This window comes from Pseudophryne corroboree, chromosome 6, assembly GCF_028390025.1.
Source record: "Pseudophryne corroboree isolate aPseCor3 chromosome 6, aPseCor3.hap2, whole genome shotgun sequence".
Taxonomy (NCBI): Eukaryota; Metazoa; Chordata; class Amphibia; order Anura; family Myobatrachidae; genus Pseudophryne; species Pseudophryne corroboree.
Window position 1 is genome coordinate 625981950 of NC_086449.1, and position 25150 is coordinate 626007099.

At 48.2% G+C, this 25150-nt stretch overlaps 1 protein-coding gene across 1 annotated transcript in view; it reads left to right on the top strand.

Moving 5' to 3' along the window:
• PRELID2 (PRELI domain containing 2) overlaps positions 1 to 25150 on the top strand; it is a 263904-nt gene that overhangs the window by 121156 nt on the left and 117598 nt on the right. The window contains exon 2 of the mRNA XM_063928118.1: positions 13972 to 14029. Coding sequence (XP_063784188.1) covers positions 13972 to 14029 — 58 coding nt within the window. The remainder of the gene's footprint in view (positions 1 to 13971; positions 14030 to 25150) is intronic.

Consider the following 25150-nt stretch of genomic DNA (forward strand, 5'->3'; position numbering starts at 1 on the left):
CACCCCTGCATGCAAAACAGGGGCAGTGCGTGCCGTAGGCGCGCACAAAAATACATAGTGGCGTGGCTTCGTGGGGAAGGGGTGTGGCCACAAAATAATACCAATTCATAAAACCGTACACAGTAGTCTCCATTATTCAAATTACGCCGCACAGTAGCACCACTACACCAGGTAGAGACCCTTTAACACCTTACAGCGGACAGATTCCTCTTTTTACACACAACGGCAGACAGCGTGCCCTTTTTACACATAACGGCAGACAGCGTGCCCTTTTTACACATAACGGCAGACAGCGCGCCCTTTTTACACATAACGGCAGACAGCGTGCACTTTTTACACATAACGGCAGACAGCGTGCCCTTTTTACACATTACGGCAGACAGCGTCCCCATTTTTACACATTACGGCAGGCAGATTCCCCATTTTTACACATTGCGGCAGGCAGATTACCCCTTTTTACACAAAGCGGCAGGCAGCAGTCCCCCATTTTTACACATTGCGGCAGGCTGATTCCCCCTTTTTACACATTACGTCAGGCAGTCCCCCCTTTTTATACATTGCGGCAGGCTGATTCCCCCTTTTTACACATTACGTCAGGCAGTCCCCCCTTTTTACACATTGCGGCAGGCTGATTCCCCTTTTCTCTGACGTCCTAGTGGATGCTGGGAACTCCGTAAGGACCATGGGGAATAGCGGCTCCGCCGGAGACTGGGCACAAAAGTAAAGCTTTAGGACTACCTGGTGTGCACTGGCTCCTCCCCCTATGACCCTCCTCCAAGCCTCAGTTAGATTTTTGTGCCCGGCCGAGAAGGGTGCACACTAGGGGCTCTCCTGAGCTTCTTAGTGAAAGTTTAGTTTTAGGTTTTTTATTTTCAGTGAGACCTGCTGGCAACAGGCTCACTGCATCGAGGGACTAAGGGGAGAAGAAGCGAACTCACCTGCTTGCAGAGTGGATTGGGCTTCTTAGGCTACTGGACACCATTAGCTCCAGAGGGACCGAACACAGGCCCAGCCTCGGAGTCCGGTCCCAGAGCCGCGCCGCCGGCCCCCTTACAGAGCCAGAAGCAAGAAGAGGTCCGGAAAATCGGCGGCAGAAGACATCCTGTCTTCACCAAGGTAGCGCACAGCACTGCAGCTGTGCGCCGTTGCTCCTCAGCACACTTCACACTCCGGTCACTGAGGGTGCAGGGCGCTAGGGGGGGGCGCCCTGAGCAGCAATAAAAACACCTTGGCTGGCGAAAATACATCACATATAGCCCCCAGGGCTATATGGATGAATTTTAACCCCTGCCAGATTCCACAGAAAAACGGGAGAAAAGGCCGCCGAGAAGGGGGCGGAGCCTATCTCCTCAGCACACTGGCGCCATTTTCTCTCACAGCTCCGTTGGAGGGAAGCTCCCTGGCTCTCCCCTGCAGTTACTACACTACAGAAAGGGGTTAAAAAAGAGAGGGGGGCACTAATTAGGCGCAGTATAACAATACAGCAGCTATAAGGGGAAAAAACACTTATATAAGGTTATCCCTGTATATATATAGCGCTCTGGTGTGTGCTGGCATACTCTCCCTCCGTCTCCCCAAAGGGCTAGTGGGGTCCTGTCCTCTATCAGAGCATTCCCTGTGTGTGTGCTGTGTGTCGGTACGTTGTGTCGACATGTATGAGGAGGAAAATTATGTGGAGGCGGAGCAATTGCCTGTAACAGAGATGTCACCCCCTAGGGAGTCGACACCTGAGTGGATGAGCTTATGGAAGGAATTATGTGACAGTGTCAGCTCTTTACAAAAGATTGATGACATGAGACAGCCGGCGACTCAGCCTGTGCCTGTCCAGGTGTCTCAAAAGCCATCAGGGGCTCTAAAACGCCCGTTACCGCAGATGGCAGATACAGACGCCGACACGGATACTGACTACAGTGTCGACGATTAAGAGACGAATGTGACTTCCAGTAGGGCCACACGTTACATGATTGAGGCTATGGAAAATGTTTTTACACATTTCTGATAATACCAGTACCACTAAAAAGGGTATTATGTTGGGTGAGAAAAAACTGCCTGTAGTTTTTCCTGCATCTGAGGAATTAAATGAAGTGTGTGATGATGCGAGGGTTTCCCCCGATAAAAACTGTTAATTCCTAAAAAGTTATTAGCATCATACCCCTTCCCGCCAGAGGATAGGGCACGTTGGGAAACACCCCCTAGGGTGAATAAAGCGCTCACACGCTTGTCTAAACAGGTGGCACTACCGTCCCCGGATACGGCCGCCCTTAAGGAACCTGCGGACAGAAAGCAGTAAAATATCCTAAAATGTATATACACTCACACGGGTGTGATACTGCGACCAGCAATCGCCTCAGCCTGGATGTGCAGTGCTGGGGTGGCTTGGTCGGATTCCCTGACTGACAATATTGATACCCTAGATAGGGACAGTATATTACTGACTATAGAGCATTTAAAAGATGCATTTCTATATATGCGTGATGCACAGAGGGATATTTGCCGACTGGCATCAAGAGTAAGTTTGCTGTCCATTTCTGCCAGAAGAGGGTTATGGACAAGACAGTGGTCAGGTGATGCTGATTCCAAAAGGCATATGGAAGTATCGCCTTATAAAAGGGAGGAGTTATTTGGGGTAGGTCTAACAGACCTGGTGGCCACGGCAACGGCTGGGAAATCCACATTTTTACCCCAGGTAGCCTCTCAACATAAGAAGACGCCGTATTATCAGGCGCAGTCCTTTGGGCCCCATAAGGGCAAGCGGGCAAAAGGCTCCTCATTTCTGCCCCGTGGCAGAGGGAGAGGAAAAAGGCTGCAGCAAACAGCCAGTTCCCAGGAACAGAAGCCCTCTCCCGTTTTCTGCCAAGTCCTCAGCATGACGCTGGGGCTATACAAGCGGACTCAGGCACGGTGGGGGCCCGTCTAAAAAATTTCAGCGTGCAGTGGGCTCACTCACAGGTGGACCCCTGGATCCTTCAGGTGGTATCTCAGGGGTACAAATTGGAATTCGAGACGTCTCCCCTTCGCCGTTTCCTAAAGTCTGCTTTACCGACGTCTCCCTCCGACAGGGAGGCGGTATGGGAAGCCATTCACAAGCTGTATTCCCAGCAGGTGATAATCAAGGTACCCCTCCTACAACAGGGAAAGGGGTATTATTCCACGCTATTTGTGGTACCGAAGCCGGACGGCTCGGTGAGACCTAATTTAAATCTGAAATCCTTGAACACTTACATACAAAGGTTCAAATTCAAGATGGAGTCACTCAGAGCGGTGATGGCAAACCTGGAAGAAGGGGATTATATGGTGTCTCTGGACATCAAGGATGCTTATCTCCATGTCCCAATGTACCCTTCTCACCAAGGGTACCTCAGGTTTGTGGTACAGAACTGTCACTATCAGTTTCAGACGCTGCCGTTTGGTTTGTCCACGGCACCCCGGGTCTTTACCAAAGTAATGGCCGAAATGATGATACTCCTTCGAAGGAAGGGAGTTTTGATTATCCCTTACTTGGACGATCTCCGGATAAGGGCAAGATCCAGGGAACAGTTGGTAGTCGGGGTAGCACTATCTCAAGTAGTGTTGCGGCAGCACGGTTGGATTCTTAATATTCCAAAATCACAGCTGATCCCGACGACACGTCTTCTATTCCTAAGGATGATCCTGGACACAGTCCAGAAAAAGGTGTTTCTCCAGGAGGAGAAAGCCAGGGAGTTATCCGAACTAGTCAGAAACCTCCTAAAACCAGGCCAAGTGTCAGTGCATCAGTGCACAAGGGTCCTGGGAAAAATGGTGGCTTCCTACAAAGCAATTCCATTCGGCAGATTCCGCGCAAGAACTTTCCAGTGGGACCTGCTGGAAAAATGGTTCGGATCGCATCTTCAGATGCATCAGCGGATAACCCTGTAACCAAAGACAAGGGTGTCTCTCCTGTGGTGGTTGCAGAGTGCTCATCTTCTAGAGGGCGCAGATTCGGCATTCAGGACTGGGTCCTGGTGACCACGGATGCCAGCCTGCGAGGCTGGGGAGCAGTCACACAGGGAAGAAATTTCCAGGGCTTGTGGTCAAGCCTGGAGACATCACTTCACATAAATATCTTGGAGCTAAGGGCCATTTACAATGCCCTAAGCCAAGCAAGACCTCTGCTTCAAGGTCAGCCGGTGCTGATCCAGTCGGACAACATCACGGCAGTCGCCCACGTAGACAGACAGGGCGGCACAAGAAGCAGGAGGGCAATGGCAGAAGCTGCAAGGATTTTTCGCTGGGCGGAAAATCATGCGATAGCATTGTCAGCAGTGTTCATTCCGGGAGTGGACAACTGGGAAACAGACTTCCTCAGCAGAAGTCTTCCACATGATTGTAAACCGTTGGGAAAAACAAAAGGTGGACATGATGGCGTCCCGCCTAAACAAAAAAATTGGACAGGTATTGCGCCAGGTCAAGGGACCCTCAGGCAATAGCTGTGGACGCTCTGGTAACACCGTGGGTGTACCAGTCAGTGTATGTGTTCCCTCCTCTTCCTCTCTTACCAAAAGTACTGAGAATTATAAGACGGAGGGGAGTAAGAACTATACTCGTGGTTCCGGATTGGCCAAGAAGGACTTGGTACCCGGAACTTCAAGAGATGCTCACGGAGGACCCGTGGCCTCTACCTCTAAGTAGGGACCTGCTCCATCAAGGACCCTATCTATTACAAGACTTACCGCGGCTGCGTTTGACGGCAGGGCGGTTGAACGCCGGATCCTGAAGGAAAAAGGCATTCCGGATGAAGTCATCCCTACCCTGATCAAAGCCAGGAAGGATGTAACCGCAAAGCATTATCACCGCATTAGGCGAAAATATGTTGCGTGGTGCGAGGCCAGTAAGGCCCCGATGGAGGAATTTCAACTAGGTCGATTCCTGCATTTCCTGCAAACAGGAGTGTCTAGGGGCCTAAAATTGGGGTCCATTAAGGTTCAAATTTCGGCCCTGTCAATTTTCTTCCAGAAAGAACTAGCTTCAGTTCCTGAAGTTCAGACGTTTGTAAAAGGGGTACTGCATATACAGCCTCCTTTTGTGCCTCCAGTGGCACCTTGGGATCTCAATGTAGTTTTGGGGTTCCTAAAGTCACAATGGTTTGAACCACTTGAATCTGTGGAGTTAAAATATCTCACATGGAAAGTGGTCATGTTGTTGGCCCTGGCCTCGGCCAGGCGCGTGTCAGAATTGGCGGCTTTATCCTGTAAAAGCCCTTATCTGATCTTCCATTCAGACAGGGCGGAATTGAGGACTCGTCCTCATTTTCTCCCTAAGGTGGTTTCAGCGTTTCATCTGAACCAACCTATTGTGGTACCTGCGACTACTAGTGACTTGGAGGACTCCAAGTTGTTGGACATAGTCAGGGCCCTGAAAATATATATGTTCCCAGGACGGCTGGAGTCAGAAAATCTGACTCGCTGTTTATCCTGTATGCACCCAACAAGCTGGGTGCTCCTGCTTCTAAGCAGACTATTGCTCGTTGGATTTGTAATACAATTCAGCTTGCACATTCTGTGGCAGGCCTGCCACAGCCAAAATCTGTAAAAGCCCATTCCACAAGGAAGGTGGGCTCATCTTGGGCGGCTGCCCGAGGGGTCTCGGCTTTACAACTTTGCCGAGCAGCTATTTGGTCAGGGGCAAACACGTTTGCTAAATTCTACAAATTGGATACCCTGGCTGAGGAGGACCTGGAGTTCTCTCATTCGGTGCTGCAGAGTCATCCGCACTCTCCCGCCCGTTTGGGAGCTTTGGTATAATCCCCATGGTCCTTACGGAGTTCCCAGCATCCACTAGGACGTCAGAGAAAATAAGAATTTACTTACCGATAATTCTATTTCTCATAGTCCGTAGTGGATGCTGGGCGCCCATCCCAAGTGCGGATTGTCTGCAATACTTGTACATAGTTATTGTTAACTAAATCGGGTTATTGTTGTTGTGAGCCATCTATCCAGAGGCTCCTCTGTTATCATGCTGTTAACTGGGTTCAGATCACAGGTTGTACGGTGTGATTGGTGTGGCTGGTATGAGTCTTACACGGGATTCATAAATCCTTCCTTATTGTGTACGCTCGTCCGGGCACAGTATCCTAACTGAGGCTTGGAGGAGGGTCATAGGGGGAGGAGCTAGTGCACACCAGGTAGTCCTAAAACTTTACTTTTGTGCCCAGTCTCCTGCGGAGCCGCTATTCCCCATGGTCCTTACGGAGTTCCCAGCATCCACTACGGACTACGAGAAATAGAATTATCGGTAAGTAAATTCTTATTTTCTCTGACGTCCTAGTGGATGCTGGGGACTCCGTAAGGACCATGGGGAATAGCGGCTCCGCAGGAGACTGGGCACAGCTAAGAAAGATTTAGGACTACCTGGTGTGCACTGGCTCCTCCCACTATGACCCTCCTCCAGACTTCAGTTAGAATCCTGTGCCCGGCTGAGCTGGATGCACACTAGGGGCTCTCCTGAGCTCCTAGAGAGAAAGTATATTTTAGGTTTTTTATTTTACAGTGAGATCTGCTGGCAACAGACTCACTGCAGCGAGGGACTAAGGGGAGAAGAAGCGAACCTACCTAACTGGTGGTAGCTTGGGCTTCTTAGGCTACTGGACACCATTAGCTCCAGAGGGATCGGCCGCATGGAACCGCCCATTGATGTTCGGTCCCGGAGCCGCGCCGCCGGCCCCCTTACAGAGCCAGAAGCAAGAAGAATCCGGAAAATCGGCGGCAGAAGACATCAGTCTTCACCAAGGTAGCGCACAGCACTGCAGCTGTGCGCCATTGCTCCTCATACACACTTCACACTCCGGTCACTGAGGGTGCAGGGCGCTGGGGGGGGGGGGGGCGCCCTGAGAAGCAATAAATACACCTTGGCTGGCAAATATATCACAATATATAGCCCCAGAGGCTATATATGTGATAAATACCCCTGCCAGAATCCATAAAAAAGCGGGAGAAAAGTCAGCCGAAAAAGGGGCGGAGCTATCTCCCTCAGCACACTGGCGCCATTTCTCCCTCACAGCTCCGCTGGAAGGAAGCTCCCTGGCTCTCCCCTGCAGTCTACACTACAGAAAAGGGTAAAAAAGAGAGGGGGGCACTAAATTTAGGCGCAATATACATATAGCAGCTATAAGGGGATATAATTTAGTTAATCCCTGATTTATATAGCGCTCTGGTGTGTGCTGGCATACTCTCTCTCTGTCTCCCCAAAGGGCTTTGTGGGGTCCTGTCTTCTGTCAGAGCATTCCCTGTGTGTGTGCGGTGTGTCGGTACGGCTGTGTCGACATGTTTGATGAGGAGACTTATGTGGAGGAGGAGCAGGTGCCTATAAATGTGTTGTCACCCCCTGCGGGGCAGACACCGGAGTGGATGGACTTGTGGAAGGAATTACGCGAAAGTGTCGACTCCTTACATAAAAAATTTGACGACATGCCAAATGCGGGGCAGCCGGCTTCTCAGCCCGTGCCTGCCCAGACGTCTCAAAAGTCATCAGGGGCTCTAAAACGCCCGCTACCTCAGATGGCAGACACAGATGTCGACACGGATACTGATACCAGTGTCGACGACGAAGAGACTAATGTAATGTCCAGTAGGGCCACTCGTTATATGATTGAGGCAATGAAAAATGTTTTACACATTTCTGAGGTGACCCCAGGTACCACAAAAAAGGGTATTATGTTTGGGGAGAAAAAACTACCAGTAGTTTTTCCCCCTTCTGAAGAATTGAATGAAGTGTGTGAACTAGCGTGGGCTTCCCCCGATAAAAAATTGGTAATTTCACAAAAATTACTAATGGCGTACCCTTTCCCGCCAGAGGATAGGTCACGTTGGGAAACACCCCCTAGGGTGGATAAAGCACTTACGCGCTTATCAAAAAAGGTGGCACTGCCGTCCCAGGATACGGCCGCCCTAAAGGAACCTGCTGACAGAAAGCAGGAGGCTCTCCAGAAAGCTATATATACACACACTGGTATTATACTGAGACCAGCTATTGCCTCAGCATGGATGTGCAGTGCTGCAGCTGCATGGTCAGTCTCCCTGTCAGAAAACATTGACACCCTAGACAGGGACACTATATTGCTAAACGTAGAGCATATTAAAGACGCTGTCTTTTACATAAGAGATGCACAGAGGGATATTTGCCGGCTGGCATAAAAAATAAGTGCACTGTCCATTTGTGCCAGGAGAGGGTTATGGACCCGGCAGTGGACAGGTGATGCAGATTCTAAAAGGCACATGGAAGTTTTGCCTTATAAGGGTGAGGAGTTGTTCGGGGATGGTCTTTCAGACTTAGTGTCCACAGCAACAGCTGGGAAGTCAGCATTTTTGCCACATGTCCCCTCACAACCAAAGAGAGCACCGTATTATCAGGTGCAGTCCTTTCGCCCCCAAAAGAGCATACGGGGTAGAGGCGCGTCCTTTCTGCCCAGAGGCAGAGGTAGGGGAAAAAAGCTGCAGCATACAGCCACTTCCCAGGAACAAAAGTCCTCCCCCGCTTCTTCTGCTAAGTCCGCCGCATGACGCTGGGGCTCAGCAGGCGGAGCCAGGTACGGTGGGGGGCCGTCTCAAAAACTTCAGCAATCAGTGGGCTCGCTCACAGGTAGATCCCTGGATCCTTCAAGTGGTATCTCAGGGGTACAGGCTGGAATTCGAGACATCCCCCCCCCCGCCGTTTCCTCAAATCTGCCTTACCAACGACTCCTTCAGAAAGGGAGGCTGTGTTAGAGGCAATTCACAAGCTGTATTCCCAGCAGGTGATAGTCAAGGTGCCCCTACTTCAACAAGGACGGGGTTACTATTCCACAATGTTTGTGGTACCGAAACCGGACGGTTCGGTGAGACCCATTTTAAATTTGAAATCCTTGAACACATATTTAAGAAAACTCAAGTTCAAGATGGAATCGCTCTGGGCGGTTATTGCAAGCCTGGAAGAGGGAGATTACATGGTATCTCTGGACATCAAGGATGCTTACCTGCATGTCCCCATTTACCATCCTCACCAGGAGTACCTCAGATTTGTGGTACAGGATTGTCATTACCAATTCCAGACGTTGCCGTTCGGCCTGTCCACGGCACCGAGGGTATTTACCAAGGTAATGGCCGAAATGATGATACTCGTTCGGAAAAAGGGAGTTTTAATTATCCCATACTTGGACGATCTCCTGATAAGGGCGAGGTCCAGAGAGCAGTTGTTGGTCGGCGTAGCATTATCTCAGGAGGTGCTACACCAGCACGGTTGGATTCTGAATATTCCAAAGTCTCAGCTGGTTCCGGCAACACGTCTACTGTTCCTGGGGATGATTCTGGACACAGTCCAGAAAAAAGTGTTTCTCCCAGAGGAGAAAGCCAAGGAGCTGTCATCTCTAGTGAGAGGCCTCCTGAAACCAAAACAGGTGTCGGTGCATCATTGCACGCGAGTCCAGGGAAAGATGGTAGCTTCCTACGAAGCGATTCCATTCGGCAGGTTCCATGCCAGAACCTTTCAGTGGGACCTGTTGGACCAATGGTCCGGATCGCATCTTCAAATGCATCGGTTGATAACCCTGTCTCCAAGGACCAGGGTGTCTCTGCTGTGGTGGCTGCAGAGTGTTCATCTCAGAGAGGGCCGCAGATTCGGCATACAGGACTTGGTTCTGGTGACCACGGATGCCAGCCTTCGGGGCTGGGGTGCAGTCACACGGGGAAGAAACTTCCAAGGACTTTGGTCAAGTCAGGAGACTTCCCTACACATAAATGTTCTGGAACTGAGGGCCATTTACAATGCCCTAAGTCTAGCAAAGCCCCTGCTTCAAAACCAGCCGGTTCTGATCCAGTCAGACAACATCACGGCAGTCGCCCATGTAAATCGACAGGGCGGCACAAGAAGCAGGACGGCGATGGCAGAAGCCACAAGGATTCTCCGATGGGCGGAAAATCACGTGTTAGCACTGTCAGCAGTGTTCATTCCGGGAGTGGACAACTGGGAAGCAGACTTCCTCAGCAGGCACGACCTCCACCCGGGAGAGTGGGGACTTCATCCAGAAGTCTTCCAACTGATTGTAAACCGTTGGGAAAAGCCACAGGTCTTGGTACCCGGAACTTCAAGAATTAATCTCAGAGGACCCATGGCCTCTGCCGCTCAGACAGGACCTGCTGCTGCAGGGGCCCTGTCTGTTCCAAGACTTACCGCGGCTGCGTTTAACGGCATGGCGGTTGAACACCGGATCCTAAAAGAAAAGGGTATTCCGGAGGAAGTCATTCCTACGCTTATTAAAGCTAGAAAAGATGTAACCGTACAACATTATCACCGCATATGGCGAAAATATGTTGCGTGGTGTGAGGCCAGGAAGGCCCCAATGGAGGAATTCCAGCTAGGTCGATTTCTGCACTTCCTACAGTCAGGGGTGACTATGGGCCTAAAACTGGGTTCCATCAAGGTCCAGATTTCGGCTCTGTCGATTTTCTTCCAAAAAAAACTGGCTTCACTGCCTGAAGTTCAGACATTTGTCAAGGGAGTGCTGCATATTCAGCCTCCTTTTGTGCCTCCAGTGGCACCGTGGGACCTCAACGTGGTGTTGGGTTTCCTAAAGTCACATTGGTTTGAGCCACTCAAAACCGTGGATTTAAAATATCTCACGTGGAAAGTGGTCATGCTTTTGGCCTTGGCTTCGGCAAGGCGTGTGTCAGAATTGGCGGCTTTGTCATGTAAAAGCCCCTATTTGATTTTCCATATGGATAGGGCAGAATTGAGGACTCGTCCCCAGTTTCTTCCTAAGGTGGTATCAGCTTTTCACTTGAACCAACCTATCGTGGTGCCTGCGGCTACTAGGGACTCGGAGGACTCCAAGTTGCTGGACGTAGTCAAGGCCTTGAAAATGTATGTTTCCAGGACGGCTGGAGTCAGGAAGACTGACTCGCTATTTATCCTGTATGCACCAAACAAGATGGGTGCTCCTGCTTCAAAGCAGACTATTGCTCGCTGGATTTGTAGCACAATTCAGCTTGCGCATTCTGTGGCAGGCCTGCCGCAGCCTAAATCTGTAAAAGCCCATTCCATGAGGAAAGTGGGCTCATCTTGGGCGGCTGCCCGAGGGGTCTCGGCTTTACAACTTTGCCGAGCTGCTACTTGGTCAGGGGCAAACACGTTTGCAAAATTCTACAAATTTGATACCCTTGCTGAGGAGGACCTTGAGTTCTCTCATTCGGTGCTGCAGAGTCATCCGCACTCTCCCGCCCGTTTGGGAGCTTTGGTATAATCCCCATGGTCCTTACGGAGTCCCCAGCATCCACTAGGACGTCAGAGAAAATAAGATTTTACTCACCGGTAAATCTATTTCTCGTAGTCCGTAGTGGATGCTGGGCGCCCGTCCCAAGTGCGGACTGTCTGCAATACTTGTATATAGTTATTGTTAACTACAAGGGTTATTGTTGAGCCATCTTTTGAGAGGCTCTGTTGTGTTCATACTGTTAACTGGAAATATTATCACGAGTTATACGGCGTGATTGGTGTGGCTGGTATGAGTCTTACCCGGGATTCAAAATCCTTCCTTATTGTGTCAGCTCTTCCGGGCACAGTATCCTTACTGAAGTCTGGAGGAGGGTCATAGTGGGAGGAGCCAGTGCACACCAGGTAGTCCTAAATCTTTCTTAGCTGTGCACAGTCTCCTGCGGAGCCGCTATTCCCCATGGTCCTTACGGAGTCCCCAGCATCCACTACGGACTACGAGAAATAGATTTACCGGTGAGTAAAATCTTATTTTTACACATAGCGGCAGGCAGTCCCCCATTTTTACACATAGCGGCAGGTAGGCCCAAGAAAAAAGAAAGAGAAAGAAAGAAAGAAAAAGAGAAAAAGAAAGAAAGAAGAATTATACTTACCCTCTCCGCCTGCTCAGGCTCCTCGGTGCAGCCGCGTCAGACGATTCCCGGGCAGTAGAGGAGGTGGAGGACGGAGGTGAAGAAGGGAGCCGCAGCAGCGCTTTGTTACTGGTGGAGGCGCTGCTGCTGCTGCCCCTCTGCTTCCCTATAGGCTGTTCTCGGAAGACAGCCTATAGTGAAGCAGAGGGGCAGCAGCGCCTCCACCAGTAACAAAGCGATGCTGCGGCTCCCTACTTCACCTCCCTCCTCCTCCTTCCCCCGTCCGTGCCGCTGCTCCTCTACGGGCGGCTGTGCGCTGCGGGCAGCGGTTGCCTGCAGCGCACAGCGGCATGTAATGAGTCAGTTTGACTCATTACATGCTTGGGCCCCTGGACAGAGGCGGGCCCCAGTGCAACGCACTGCTTGCACTGCCGGTAGTTCCTTCTCTGCCGTGGACACCGATCCCTGGGTGCAGCAGTGTGCAAATAAGTTTTATATTATTGTTTGATCCATGGGACAGCAATTCCGTTAGTAGAGCCTAATGGAAATAGGGAATGTCTCCATAACAAGGATGATGGAGACAAATACAATGCTAGAGCAAAGTGATTATTAATTTTATACCACTTTAGGGATTGTGCAGTGGGCATAGGCCCAGACTCGACTGTGGATCAGAAATCGCCATGGGAGATAAGTAACGTCTACTGTATGTCTGATTTCAGTCATAGACATTACTGCACCTCTTCATATTACTGCACCTATGACTTTCTTTCACTACAAGTCTATGTATCATCCAAAGAGTACATGCAAATTATGTCTAATAAGTTATGGTCATCTGCTCTAACTGGGCATCAGGTTGTCTAGATGGACCTAGAGCAGTGACGTAAAGTGAGGTGTAGTAGACCCTTTCCTGTCATACTAACATATCAGCTAGAGTTTTGACTATATCAAGTATATTAAAAATACAAAGAATATATTATAAATATCTTCTTTGTATTATTCTAATCATTTTTATAGTCAAAACTCTAGAGTAAAAAGTCTATGGCAGAAGCCTATCTATTCCACACATCTCTGATCAAAACTCACCAAATATCCAGCAGTATATACTGCTGCACCTGTGTATAATGGCCACATGAACCCTTGGGCGCATATATTGTGTATAAATCTGGTCTGGTACTAGCCAGCGCCTCCTCAGCCATTTACCTCACCGCACGTCCCTGACCCAGAGAAACCTTTCTAGACAGTCATGTATCATAATATAAAATATTCGCCTGGTCGCTACATTTTGTTGCATCGCTAAAGCGTTTTATTTTCCCTATATTCTTATTTCCCTCTTTCAGAATTCTATAGATACCATTGAAACTTCATTGAGAATTTGAATATGTTAAGCAGTGGTTCTCAAACTGTGTGTGTGTGGCATTCCGGGGTGCCCGGGGACACTTGCAGTGGTGCCTTGGATTGGTGGTCCAGGACCAATTCAAATGTTTAATGGTCAATGTAATTGGCAAAACCAGTGCTGGTGGCTGTCAATCATGACATATGTAGCCAAACAAAAGTGAATCTTGTCCCTCACCACACAACTGAACCTAAGGATTACATATAAATAGAATTTACTTAATTTAATATTTCTTTCAAAAGTTTTCAATAAGAATCTTTAGGCCTAGGGGTGCCGTGAAAAAAACCCTGATACTCTAGGGCGCCGTGATTCAAATAAGTTTGGGAACCACTGCGTTAATGTAATTCTGATTTATAGTTAATTTATGTATAATTTATAGTTAATTATTAGACTTCTTTGAAGTTTATTCTGTGGTTATCTCTTCAGAAGCATTTTGTCACTTCATTCCTTTGTACTGTTTACCTAAGGTATAAGCCTTCAACGTAATATCTGTAAAACTTACATTTATTCACAGTATTCCACCAGCATATCATTTTTGAATCTAAAAAATGAATATATTGTTAAATGTCAACAATTTTATATATGGTAGTTTTCTTAAATACCGGTGTTGAAAATAAATTCTACACTTATATAGTCTCTGCATTCTTTCTGAATTACTGTTATATACTGTTTAATTATTAGTTCTCTGTTTATACCTCTGTGGATGGTCAGAGATTATTCTATAACCAGCTTCTTTCTCTCTCCTAGTATCCAACCCCTTTAGAGACACATGTTACAGCCATCAAAACTGTGGAAGAGAACACTGGTAAGCTTTTATATCACTTTCTTTAATAGGGCACAGACTGCAAACCAATAAGGGCTGAATGTATCATCTGAAAGGTCTCCTTCCATCTGCAACTGAACGTCCTGTAGCTGTACTTGTTTGATATATAATATTCCAGTTGTGTTTATGGACTCTTCAGTGTTTAACTTCACTTTGGCTGGATGGATTTTTTTTTAAACAAAATCTCATTAGTCTCAAATGAAAATTGATTATTATGGCCTAATGGTAATTTACTCCAAAACAATTACACATTTTGCTTCTTTAATTGATTAATATCTAAAGAACCAACTTCTCTCGGTCATTTACCTGGGTTCACAGGGGTTTCAGATACCAAGCTTTTCCTACTGGCTTTTAAAATCAAAACAAAAAAACCCAGTAAATTATGGGGTCTATTTACTAAGCCTTGGATGGAGATAAATGACCAGCCAATCAGCTCCTAACTGCCATGTTACAGGCTGCGTTTAAAAAATGGCAGCTAGAAGCTGGTTGTCTGGGACTTTATCTCCATCCAAGGCTTAGTAAATAGACCCGTAAGTTTTTGTAGCCATGATCTGTATTACTGTTTTTTCCAGCGATTGAAATGATTTTCCTGGAAGCCATGTGAACAGTGAGCAGTTGAGTACTATTGCGCTCAGCCAATCTCAAGTGGTACGCTACTGCTGGCGACTGTCATTGTGATTATTCAGCTGTCCCTTGGCACACCCAATGGCATATATGTGGTTGCAATTCTACGAACATACTCTACTGTACTTGGCTTAAATATGATGCCCTTTCCACTTTCCCTTCTTACATTTGCATGCAGTCTTGCCAGAAGCACACACAGATTTGCATAGCCTAATTATTGTACACAGGCATTCTTACTTCTCAGTCTGTCTTTTAATGGCAAGTTTTGTACTGTATTTGTTTTGATTTGTAAAATGCAACAGAATAGGATGGACCTATATAAATGTTAATATATAAGAGCCGCTCCAACCAAACTTTGTATGATTCGGCTACAGATTTAGGAATTTTAACAGGAGTCAGATATAATTGGTGGATAGTCATAGGTAAAGTTTGAGAATGACACATTTTACACAAATTTATCGTTACCGTTCTCATCCAACGTATCATATCTTAACAGCTAAGTATTCTGACTAAGAAGTGTGTAACCATGGAGAATGGTGTAGGGCAGGGTCTACGGGCTGGACAAGACTAGTAGTACAGGTTGAGTATCCCTTATCCAAAATGCTTGGGACCAGAGGTATTTTGGATATGGGATTTTTCCGTATTTTGGAATAATTGCATACCATAATGAGATATCATGGTGATGGGACCTAAATCTAAGCACAGAATGCATTTATGTTTCATATACACCTTATACATACAGCCTGAAGTTAATTTTAGCCAATATTTTTCATAAATTTGTGCATTAAACAATGTGTGTGTACATACACACAATTCATTTATGTTTCATATACACCTTATACACACAGGCTGAAGGTCATTTAATACAATTTCTCTGACGTCCTAGTGGATGCTGGGAACTCCGTAAGGACCATGGGGAATAGCGGCTCCGCAGGAGACTGGGCACAAAAGTAAAGCTTTAGGACTACCTGGTGTGCACTGGCTCCTCCCCCTATGACCCTCCTCCAAGCCTCAGTTAGATTTTTGTGTCCGGCCGAGAAGGGTGCATTCTAGGAGGCTCTCCTGAGTTTCTTAGAAAAAGTTTAGTTTTAGGTTTTTTATTTTCAGTGAGACCTGCTGGCAACAGGCTCACTGCATCGAGGGACTAAGGGGAGAAGAAGCGAACCTGCCTGCTTGCAGCCAGCTTGGGCTTCTTGGCTACTGGACACCATTAGCTCCAGAGGGACCGAACACAGGCCCAGCCTCGGAGTCCGGTCCCAGAGCCGCGCCGCCGGCCCCCATACAGAGCCAGAAACAAGAAGAGGTCCGGAAAATCGGCGGCAGAAGACATCAGTCTTCACCAAGGTAGCGCACAGCACTGCAGCTGTGCGCCATTGCTCCTCAGGCACACTTCACACTCCGGTCACTGAGGGTGCAGGGCGCTGGGGGGGTGGCGCCCTGAGCAGCAATAAAAACACCTTGGCTGGCGAAAATACATCACATATAACCCCCAGGGCTATATGGATGTATTTTAACCCCTGCCAGAATCCATAAAAATGCGGGAGAAAAGTCCGCGAAGAGGCAGAGCCTATCTCCTCAGCACACTGGCGCCATTTTTCCTCACAGCTCCGTTGGAGGGAAGCTCCCTGGCTCTCCCCTGCAGTTACTACACTACAGAAAGGGTTAAAAAAGAGAGGGGGGCACTAATTAGGCGCAGTATTAATAAAACAGCAGCTATAAGGGGAAAAACACTTCTATAAGGTTATCCCTGTATATATATATATAGCGCTCTGGTGTGTGCTGGCATACTCTCCCTCTGTCTCCCCAAAGGGCTAGTGGGGTCCTGTCCTCTATCAGAGCATTCCCTGTGTGTGTGCTGTGTGTCGGTACGATTGTGTCGACATGTATGAGGAGGAAAATGGTGTGGAGGCGGAGCAATTGCCTGTAATGGAGTTGTCACCCCCTAGGGAGTCGACACCTGAGTGGCTGAGCTTATGGAAGGAATTACGTGATGATGACATGAGACAGCCGGCTACTCAGCTTGTGCCTGTCCAGGCGTCTCAAAAGCCATCAGGGGCTCTAAAACGCCCGTTACCTCAGATGGCAGATACAGACGCCGACACGGATACTGACTCCAGTGTCGACGATGAAGAGACGAATGTGACTTCCAGTAGGGCCACACGTTACATGATTGAGGCTATGAAAAATGTTTTACATATTTCTGATAATACAAGTACCACTAAAAAGGGTATTATGTTTGGTGAGAAAAAACTGCCTGTAGTTTTTCCTGCATCTGAGGAATTAAATGAAGTGTGTGATGAAGCGTGGGTTTCCCCCGATAAAAAACTGATAATTCCTAAAAGGTTATTAGCATCATACCCCTTCCCGCCAGAGGATAGGGCACGTTGGGAAACACCCCCTAGGGTGGATAAAGCGCTCACACGTTTGTCTAAACAGGTGGCACTACCGTCTCCTGATACGGCCGCCCTTAAGGAACCTGCTGACAGAAAGCAGGAGAATATCCTAAAATGTATATACACTCACACGGGTGTGATACTGCGACCAGCAATCGCCTCAGCCTGGATGTGCAGTGCTGGGGTGGCTTGGTCGGATTCCCTGACTGACAATATTGATACCCTAGATAGGGACAGTATATTACTGACTATAGAGCATTTAAAAGATGCATTTCTATATATGCGTGATGCACAGAGGGATATTTGCCGACTGGCATCAAGAGTAAGTGCGCTGTCCATTTCTGCCAGAAGAGGGTTATGGACGAGGCAGTGGTCAGGTGATGCTGACTCCAAAAGGCATATGGAAGTATTGCCTTATAAAGGGGAGGAGTTATTTGGGGTAGGTATATCAGACCTGGTGGCCACGGCAACTGCTGGGAAATCCACATTTTTACCCCAGGTAGCCTCTCAACATAAGAAGACGCCGTATTATCAGGCGCAGTCCTTTCGGCCCCGTAAGGGCAAGCGGGCAAAAGGCTCCTCATTTCTGCCCCGTGGCAGAGGGAGAGGAAAAAGGCTGCAGCAAACAGCCAGTTCCCAGGAACAGAAGCCCTCTCCCGTTTCTGCCAAGTCCTCAGCATGACGCTGGGGCTTCACTAGCGGACTCAGGCACGGTGGGGGCCCGTCTCAGGAATTTCAGCGTGCAGTGGGCTCACTCACAGGTGGACCCCTGGATCCTTCAGGTGGTATCTCAGGGGTACAAATTGGAATTCGAGACGTCTCCCCCTCGCCGTTTCCTAAAGTCTGCTTTACCGACGTCTCCCTCCGACAGGGAGGCGGTATTGGAAGCCATTCACAAGCTGTATTCCCAGCAGGTGATAATCAAGGTACCCCTCCTGCAACAGGGAAAGGGGTATTATTCCACGCTGTTTGTGGTACCGAAGCCGGACGGCTCGGTGAGACCTATTTTAAATCTGAAATCCTTGAACACTTACATACAAAGGTTCAAATTCAAGATGGAGTCACTCAGAGCGGTGATTGCGAACCTGGAAGAAGGGGATTATATGGTGTCTTTGGACATCAAGGATGCTTACCTCTATGTCCCAATTTACCCTTCTCACCAAGGGTACCTCAGGTTTGTGGTACAGAACTGTCACTATCAGTTTCAGACGCTGCCGTTTGGTTTGTCCACGGCACCCCGGGTCTTTACCAAGGTAATGGCCGAAATGATGATACTCCTTCGAAGGAAGGGAGTTTTATTTATCCCTTACTTGGACGATCTCCTGATAAGGGCAAGATCCAGGGAACAGTTGGTAGTCGGGGTAGCACTATCTCAAGTAGTGTTGCGGCAGCACGGTTGGATTCTCAATATTCCAAAGTCGCAGCTGATCCCGACGACACGTCTTCTATTCCTAGGAATGATCCTGGACACAGTCCAGAAAAAGGTGTTTCTCCCGGAGGAGAAAGCCAGGGAGTTATCCGAACTAGTCAGAAACCTCCTAAAACCAGGCCAAGTGTCAGTGCATCTATGCACAAGGGGTCCTGGGAAAAATGGTGGCTTCCTACAAAGCAATTCCATTCGGCAGATTCCACGCAAGAACTTTCCAGTGGGACCTGCTAGACAAATGGTCCGGATCGCATCTTCAGATGCATCAGCGGATAACCCTGTCACCAAAGACAAGGGTGTCTCTCCTGTGGTGGTTGCAGAGTGCTCATCTTCTAGAGGGCCGCAGATTCGGCATTCAGGACTGGGTCCTGGTGACCACGGATGCCAGCCTGCGAGGCTGGGGAGCAGTCACACAGGGAAGGAATTTCCAGGGCTTGTGGTCAAGCCTGGAGACATCACTTCACATAAGTATCCTGGAGCTAAGGGCCATTTACAATGCTCTAAGCCTAGCAAGACCTCTGCTTCTAGGTCAGCCGGTGCTGATCCAGTCAGACAACATCACGGCAGTCGCCCATGTAAACAGACAGGGCGGCACAAGAAGCAGGAGGGCAATGGCAGAAGCTGCAAGGATTCTTCGCTGGGCGGAAAATCATGTGATAGCACTGTCAGCAGTGTTCATTCCGGGAGTGGACAACTGGGAAGCAGACTTCCTTAGCAGGAACGACCTCCACCCGGGAGAGTGGGGACTTCACCCAGAAGTCTTCCACATGATTGTGAACCGTTGGGAAAAACCAAAGGTGGACATGATGGCGTCCCGCCTCAACAAAAAACTGGACAGGTATTGCGCCAGGTCAAGGGACCATCAGGCAATAGCTGTGGACGCTCTGGTAACACCGTGGGTGTACCAGTCAGTGTATGTGTTCCCTCCTCTGCCTCTCATACCCAAGGTACTGAGAATTATAAGACGGAGAGGAGTAAGAACTATACTCGTGGCTCCGGATTGGCCAAGAAGGACTTGGTACCCGGAACTTCAAGAGATGCTCACAGAGGACCCGTGGCCTCTACCTCTAAGAAGGGACCTGCTCCAGCAAGGACCCTGTCTGTTCCAAGACTTACCGCGGCTGCGTTGACGGCATGGCGGTTGAACGCCGGATCCTGAAGGAAAAAGGCATTCCGGATGAATTCATCCCTACCCTGATCAAAGCCAGGAAGGATGTAACCGCAAAACATTATCACCGCATTTGGCGTAAATATGTTGCGTGGTGCGAGGCCAGGAAGGCCCCTACAGAGGAATTTCAACTGGGTCGATTCCTGCATTTCCTGCAAACAGGAGTGTCTATGGGCCTAAAATTAGGATCCATTAAGGTTCAGATTTCGGCCCTGTCGATTTTCTTCCAGAAAGAACTGGCTTCAGTTCCTGAAGTTCAGACGTTTGTCAAGGGGGTGCTGCATATACAGCCTCCTTTTGTGCCTCCAGTGGCACCTTGGGATCTCAATGTAGTTTTGGGGTTCCTAAAATCACATTGGTTTGAACCGCTTAAATCTGTGGATTTGAAATATCTCGCATGGAGAGTGGTCATGCTGTTGGCCTTGGCTTCGGCCAGGCGCGTGTCAGAATTGGCGGTTTTATCTTATAAAAGCCTTACCTGATTTTTCATATGGACAGGGCAGAATTGAGGACTCGTCCTCAATTTCTCCCTAAGGTGGTTTCAGCGTTTCACCTGAACCAGCCTATTGTGGTACCTGCGGCTACTAGGGACTTGGAGGACTCCAAGTTGCTGGACGTTGTCAGGGCCCTGAAAATATATGTTTCCAGGACGGCTGGAGTCAGAAAATCTGACTCGCTGTTTATCCTGTATGCACCCAACAAGCTGGGTGCTCCTGCTTCTAAGCAGACTATTGCTCGTTGGATTTGTAGTACAATTCAGCTTGCACATTCTGTGGCAGGCCTGCCACAGCCAAAATCTGTAAATGCCCACTCCACAAGGAAGGTGGGCTCATCTTGGGCGGCTGCCCGAGAGGTCTCGGCTTTACAACTTTGCCGAGCAGCTACTTGGTCAGGGGCAAACACGTTTGCAAAATTCTACAAATTTGATACCCTGGCTGAGGAGGACCTGGAGTTTTCTCATTCGGTGCTGCAGAGTCATCCGCACTCTCCCGCCCGTTTGGGAGCTTTGGTATAATCCCCATGGTCCTTACGGAGTTCCCAGCATCCACTAGGACGTCAGAGAAAATAAGAATTTACTTACCGATAATTCTATTTCTCGTAGTCCGTAGTGGATGCTGGGCGCCCTTCCCAAGTGCGGATTGTCTGCAATACTTGTACATAGTTATTGTTAACTAAATCGGGTTATTGTTGTTGTGAGCCATCTTTCCAGAGGCTCCTCTGTTATCATGCTGTTAACTGGGTTCAGATCACAGGTTGTACGGTGTGATTGGTGTGGCTGGTATGAGTCTTACCCGGGATTCATAAATCCTTCCTTATTGTGTACGCTCGTCCGGGCACAGTATCCTAACTGAGGCTTGGAGGAGGGTCATAGGGGGAGGAGCCAGTGCACACCAGGTAGTCCTAAAGCTTTACTTTTGTGCCCAGTCTCCTGCGGAGCCGCTATTCCCCATGGTCCTTACGGAGTTCCCAGCATCCACTACGGACTACGAGAAATAGAATTATCGGTAAGTAAATTCTTATTATTTTTTATAACATTGTGTATTCAACAAAGTTTGTGTACATTGAGCCATCAAAAAACAAATGTTTCACTATCTCACTCTCACTCAAAAAAGTCCGTAATTCGGAATATTCCGTATATCGGAATATTTGGATATGGGATACTCAACCTGTATATATCTGCATTTATGATGGGAGTCAGCAGACCACCGGTCACAATACCGACGCCTACATCCCACCCCCCACAAAATCCCGACAGTCGGCATGCCGACTAACAGGTGGGTGTCCACGACACCAGTAGAGTGGGAATAGAACCTGTGGCAAGTGTACCGAGCCCGCAAGGGGCTTTGTTCCGCTTGCCCCCACCCCCTGCTATAATTCTAATCCCCGGGATCCTGGCGAACTCCCAAGCGCCGGTCACCCATCCCCATCCCCAAAGAAACCAATAACAGCCGTGAGTTACTGCTGTATTATGAAATTTGTTCTTTTCTTAAGTTAATTATTTGGTGCTATGTGGATTAATTATTTTTATATTTGCAGTGATATGGCCAAGGAGTTTAGATTCACTTACGACTGCAAACTTCCATAGACAATGAAACCTTCTGATAGAGTTTGTAGAGCAAAATACATCCTTTATGTTTTTGCAAGGAGAAAAAACACCCTGTCAGGCATTTTGATAAGGATATTCAATGATGCTCACCTCTCTATAGTATGTTACATAGTGATGAGCGGGTTCGGTTCCTCGGAAACTGAACCCCCCCGAACTTCACCCATTTTACACGGGTCCGAGGCATACTCGGATTCTCCCGTATGGCTCGGTTAACCCGAGCGCGCCCGAATGTCATCATCCCGCTGTCGGATTCTCGCGAGATTCGGATTCTATATAAGCAGCCGCGCGTCGCCGCCATTTTCCCTCGTGCATTGGAAATGTTAGGGAGAGGACGTGGCTGGCGTCCTCTCCGTTTATTAATGTTGATGCAAATATTTGTGCTTATTGCTTAATTGTGGGGACTGGGGAGCATCTGTATTATATAGGAGGAGTACAGTGCAGAGTTTTGCTGACAGTGACCACCAGTATACGTTGTCTGCCTGAAAAACGTTCCATATCTGTGCTCAGTGTGCTGCATATATCTGTGCTCACACTGCTTTACTGTGGGGACTGGGGACCACCAGTATATTAAATAGGAGGAGTACAGTGCAGAGTTTTGCTGACCAGTGACCACCAGTATACGTTGTCTGCCTGAAAAACGTTCCATATCTGTGCTCAGTGTGCTGCATATATCTGTGCTCACACTGCTTTACTGTGGGGACTGGGGACCACCAGTATATTAAATAGGAGGAGTACAGTGCAGAGTTTTGCTGACCAGTGACCACCAGTATACGTTGTCTGCCTGAAAAACGTTCCATATCTGTGCTCAGTGTGCTGCATATATCTGTGCTCACACTGCTTTATTGTGGGGACTTGGGACCAGCAGTATTATATAGGAGGAGTACAGTGCAGAGTTTTGCTGACCAGTGACCACCAGTATTATACGTTCTCTGCCTGAAAAACGCTCCATATCTGTGCTGCATTGTAGTATATAGTAGGAGTACAGTGCATAATTTTGCTGACCACCAGTATATAATATATAGCAGTACGGTACAGTAGGCCACTGCTCTACCTACCTCTGTGTCGTCAAGTATACTATCCATCCATACCTGTGGTGCATTTCAGTTTTGCACAGTATATATAGTAGTAGGCCATTGCTATTGATACTGGCATATAATTCCACACATTAAAAAATAGAGAACAAAAATGTGGAGGGTAAAATAGGGAAAGATCAAGATCTACTTCCACCTCGTGCTGAAGCTGCTGCCACTAGTCATGGCCGAGACAATGAAATGCCATCAACGTCGTCTGCCAAGGCCGATGCCCAATGTCATAGTAGAGAGCATGTAAAATCCAAAACACTAAAGTTCAGTAAAATGACCCAAAAATCGAAATTAAAAGCTCTGAGGAGAAGCGTAAACTTGCCAATATGCCATTTACGACACGGAGTGGCAAGGAACGGCTGAGGCCCTGACCTATGTTCATGGCTAGTGGTTCAGCTTCACATGAGGATGGAAGCACTCATCCTCTCGCTAGAAAACTGCAGTGCCACTCCTAGATGGGCCAGGTGTTTGTGTCGGCCACTTGGGTCGCTTAGCTTAGTCACATAGCTACCTCATTGCGCCTCTTTTTTTCTTTGCATCATGTGCTGTTTGGGGACTATTTTTTTGAAGTGCCATCCTGTCTGACACTGCAGTGCCACTCCTAGATGGGCCAGGTGTTTGTGTCGGCCACTTGGGTCGCTTAGCTTAGTCACACAGCTACCTCATTGCGCCTCTTTTTTTCTTTGCATCATGTGCTGTTTGGGGACTATTTTTTGGAAGTGCCATCCTGTCTGACACTGCAGTGCCACTCCTAGATGGGCCAGGTGTTTGTGTCGGCCACTTGGGTCGCTTAGCTTAGTCACACAGCTACCTCATTGCGCCTCTTTTTTTCTTTGCATCATGTGCTGTTTGGGGACTATTTTTTTGAAGTGCCATCCTGCCTGACACTACAGTGCCACTCCTAGATGGGCCAGGTGTTTGTGTCGGCCACTTGTGTCGCTTAGCTTAGCCATCCAGCGACCTCGGTGCAAATTTTAGGACTAAAAATAATATTGTGAGGTGTTCAGAATAGACTGAAAATGAGTGTAAATTATGGTTATTGAGGTTAATAATACTATGGGATCAAAATGACCCCCAAATTCTATGATTTAAGCTGTTTTTGAGGGGTTTTTGTAAAAAAAAACCGAATCCAACAAAAAATTTTCAGGGAGGTTTTGCCAAAACGCGTCCGAATCCAAAACACGGCCGCGGAAGCGAATCCAAAACCAAAACACAAAAACCGAAAAATTTCCTGTGCACATCACTAATGTAACACAGACCTTTCTTGCTACTTATTTCTAACCTGGGCAAGTTATCACTCCTTTCGTCTTCAACCTTTGATAGGCTTTCAGACACATCTGAGATAAAAGGTGATATGTTCCTATTTGTGTATGTTTCCAAGAGTAATTTATCTGCTTCTCCTTGTCATTTTCTGTTGCACACAATTCTTCTCTATGTAACAGGAGTTGAGAGACGTTTGCAATGTGACAATGTCTTATGTCAGACATCTTTGTTCCACTTTGCCTGGTGTAATGTTCTTCGACCATTGCTAGGCACACATTGGGCAGTATCCTATTAGAGGAACTAAAACATTGGGTGCAAAAAATGTCAGTTTTTCGCACTTTTTTCTCCTGCAGGGTCCACAGGGTATCCACAGGATACATTGGGATATGATGGAGCGTGAGCAGATTTGCACGAAACGATCAAAGCTTTTCAGCCTCCCAGCATGCAACGGCCCCGTCCATATATCCCGTCTCCTGGCTTAGGCAAAACAGTTTTTTGTTTGGTGTGGCAGGAGCCGGACCATGGTCAGAGGGCTGCTGGTTTTTAGCAGCCATAAGCTTTTGTTAATTCTATTTTTATAGTCTTACTATTTTTTTCTGAGTGATCTTTCTAAACAGCGTCTTATACGTACCTTAGAAAGAGTCGCTCCAACAACTCCCCGCCGGGTCGCAACAACGCATACCAATGAGTACAGTGCTGTTTCGGCGGGCGTCTGTGTTAGATAAAACTAGCAGGTCCAGCAGATGTTAGCAGGCTGTGGCCGGAGCACGGGGAGAAGGTAAGGCATCAGTACCGCTTAGAGGGGGAACACGAACACAGCCGCACTGTTTTGGGAGGAGACTACCAAACATACGCTGACGCGGCTGCCACCGAGACTGCACCAGCGCTAGGCCCTAGGGATCATATAGGCTCCAGGGGTAGTAAGAGGCCGCGATCCCTAGGGCTGATGTCAGCAGTGGGGAGTCAGACACTCCCCTGGTCGCCCCTCCCCCTGGTTCATGACCAGTTTCCTCAAAGTCTCCCGCCATGAACTGTTTTCC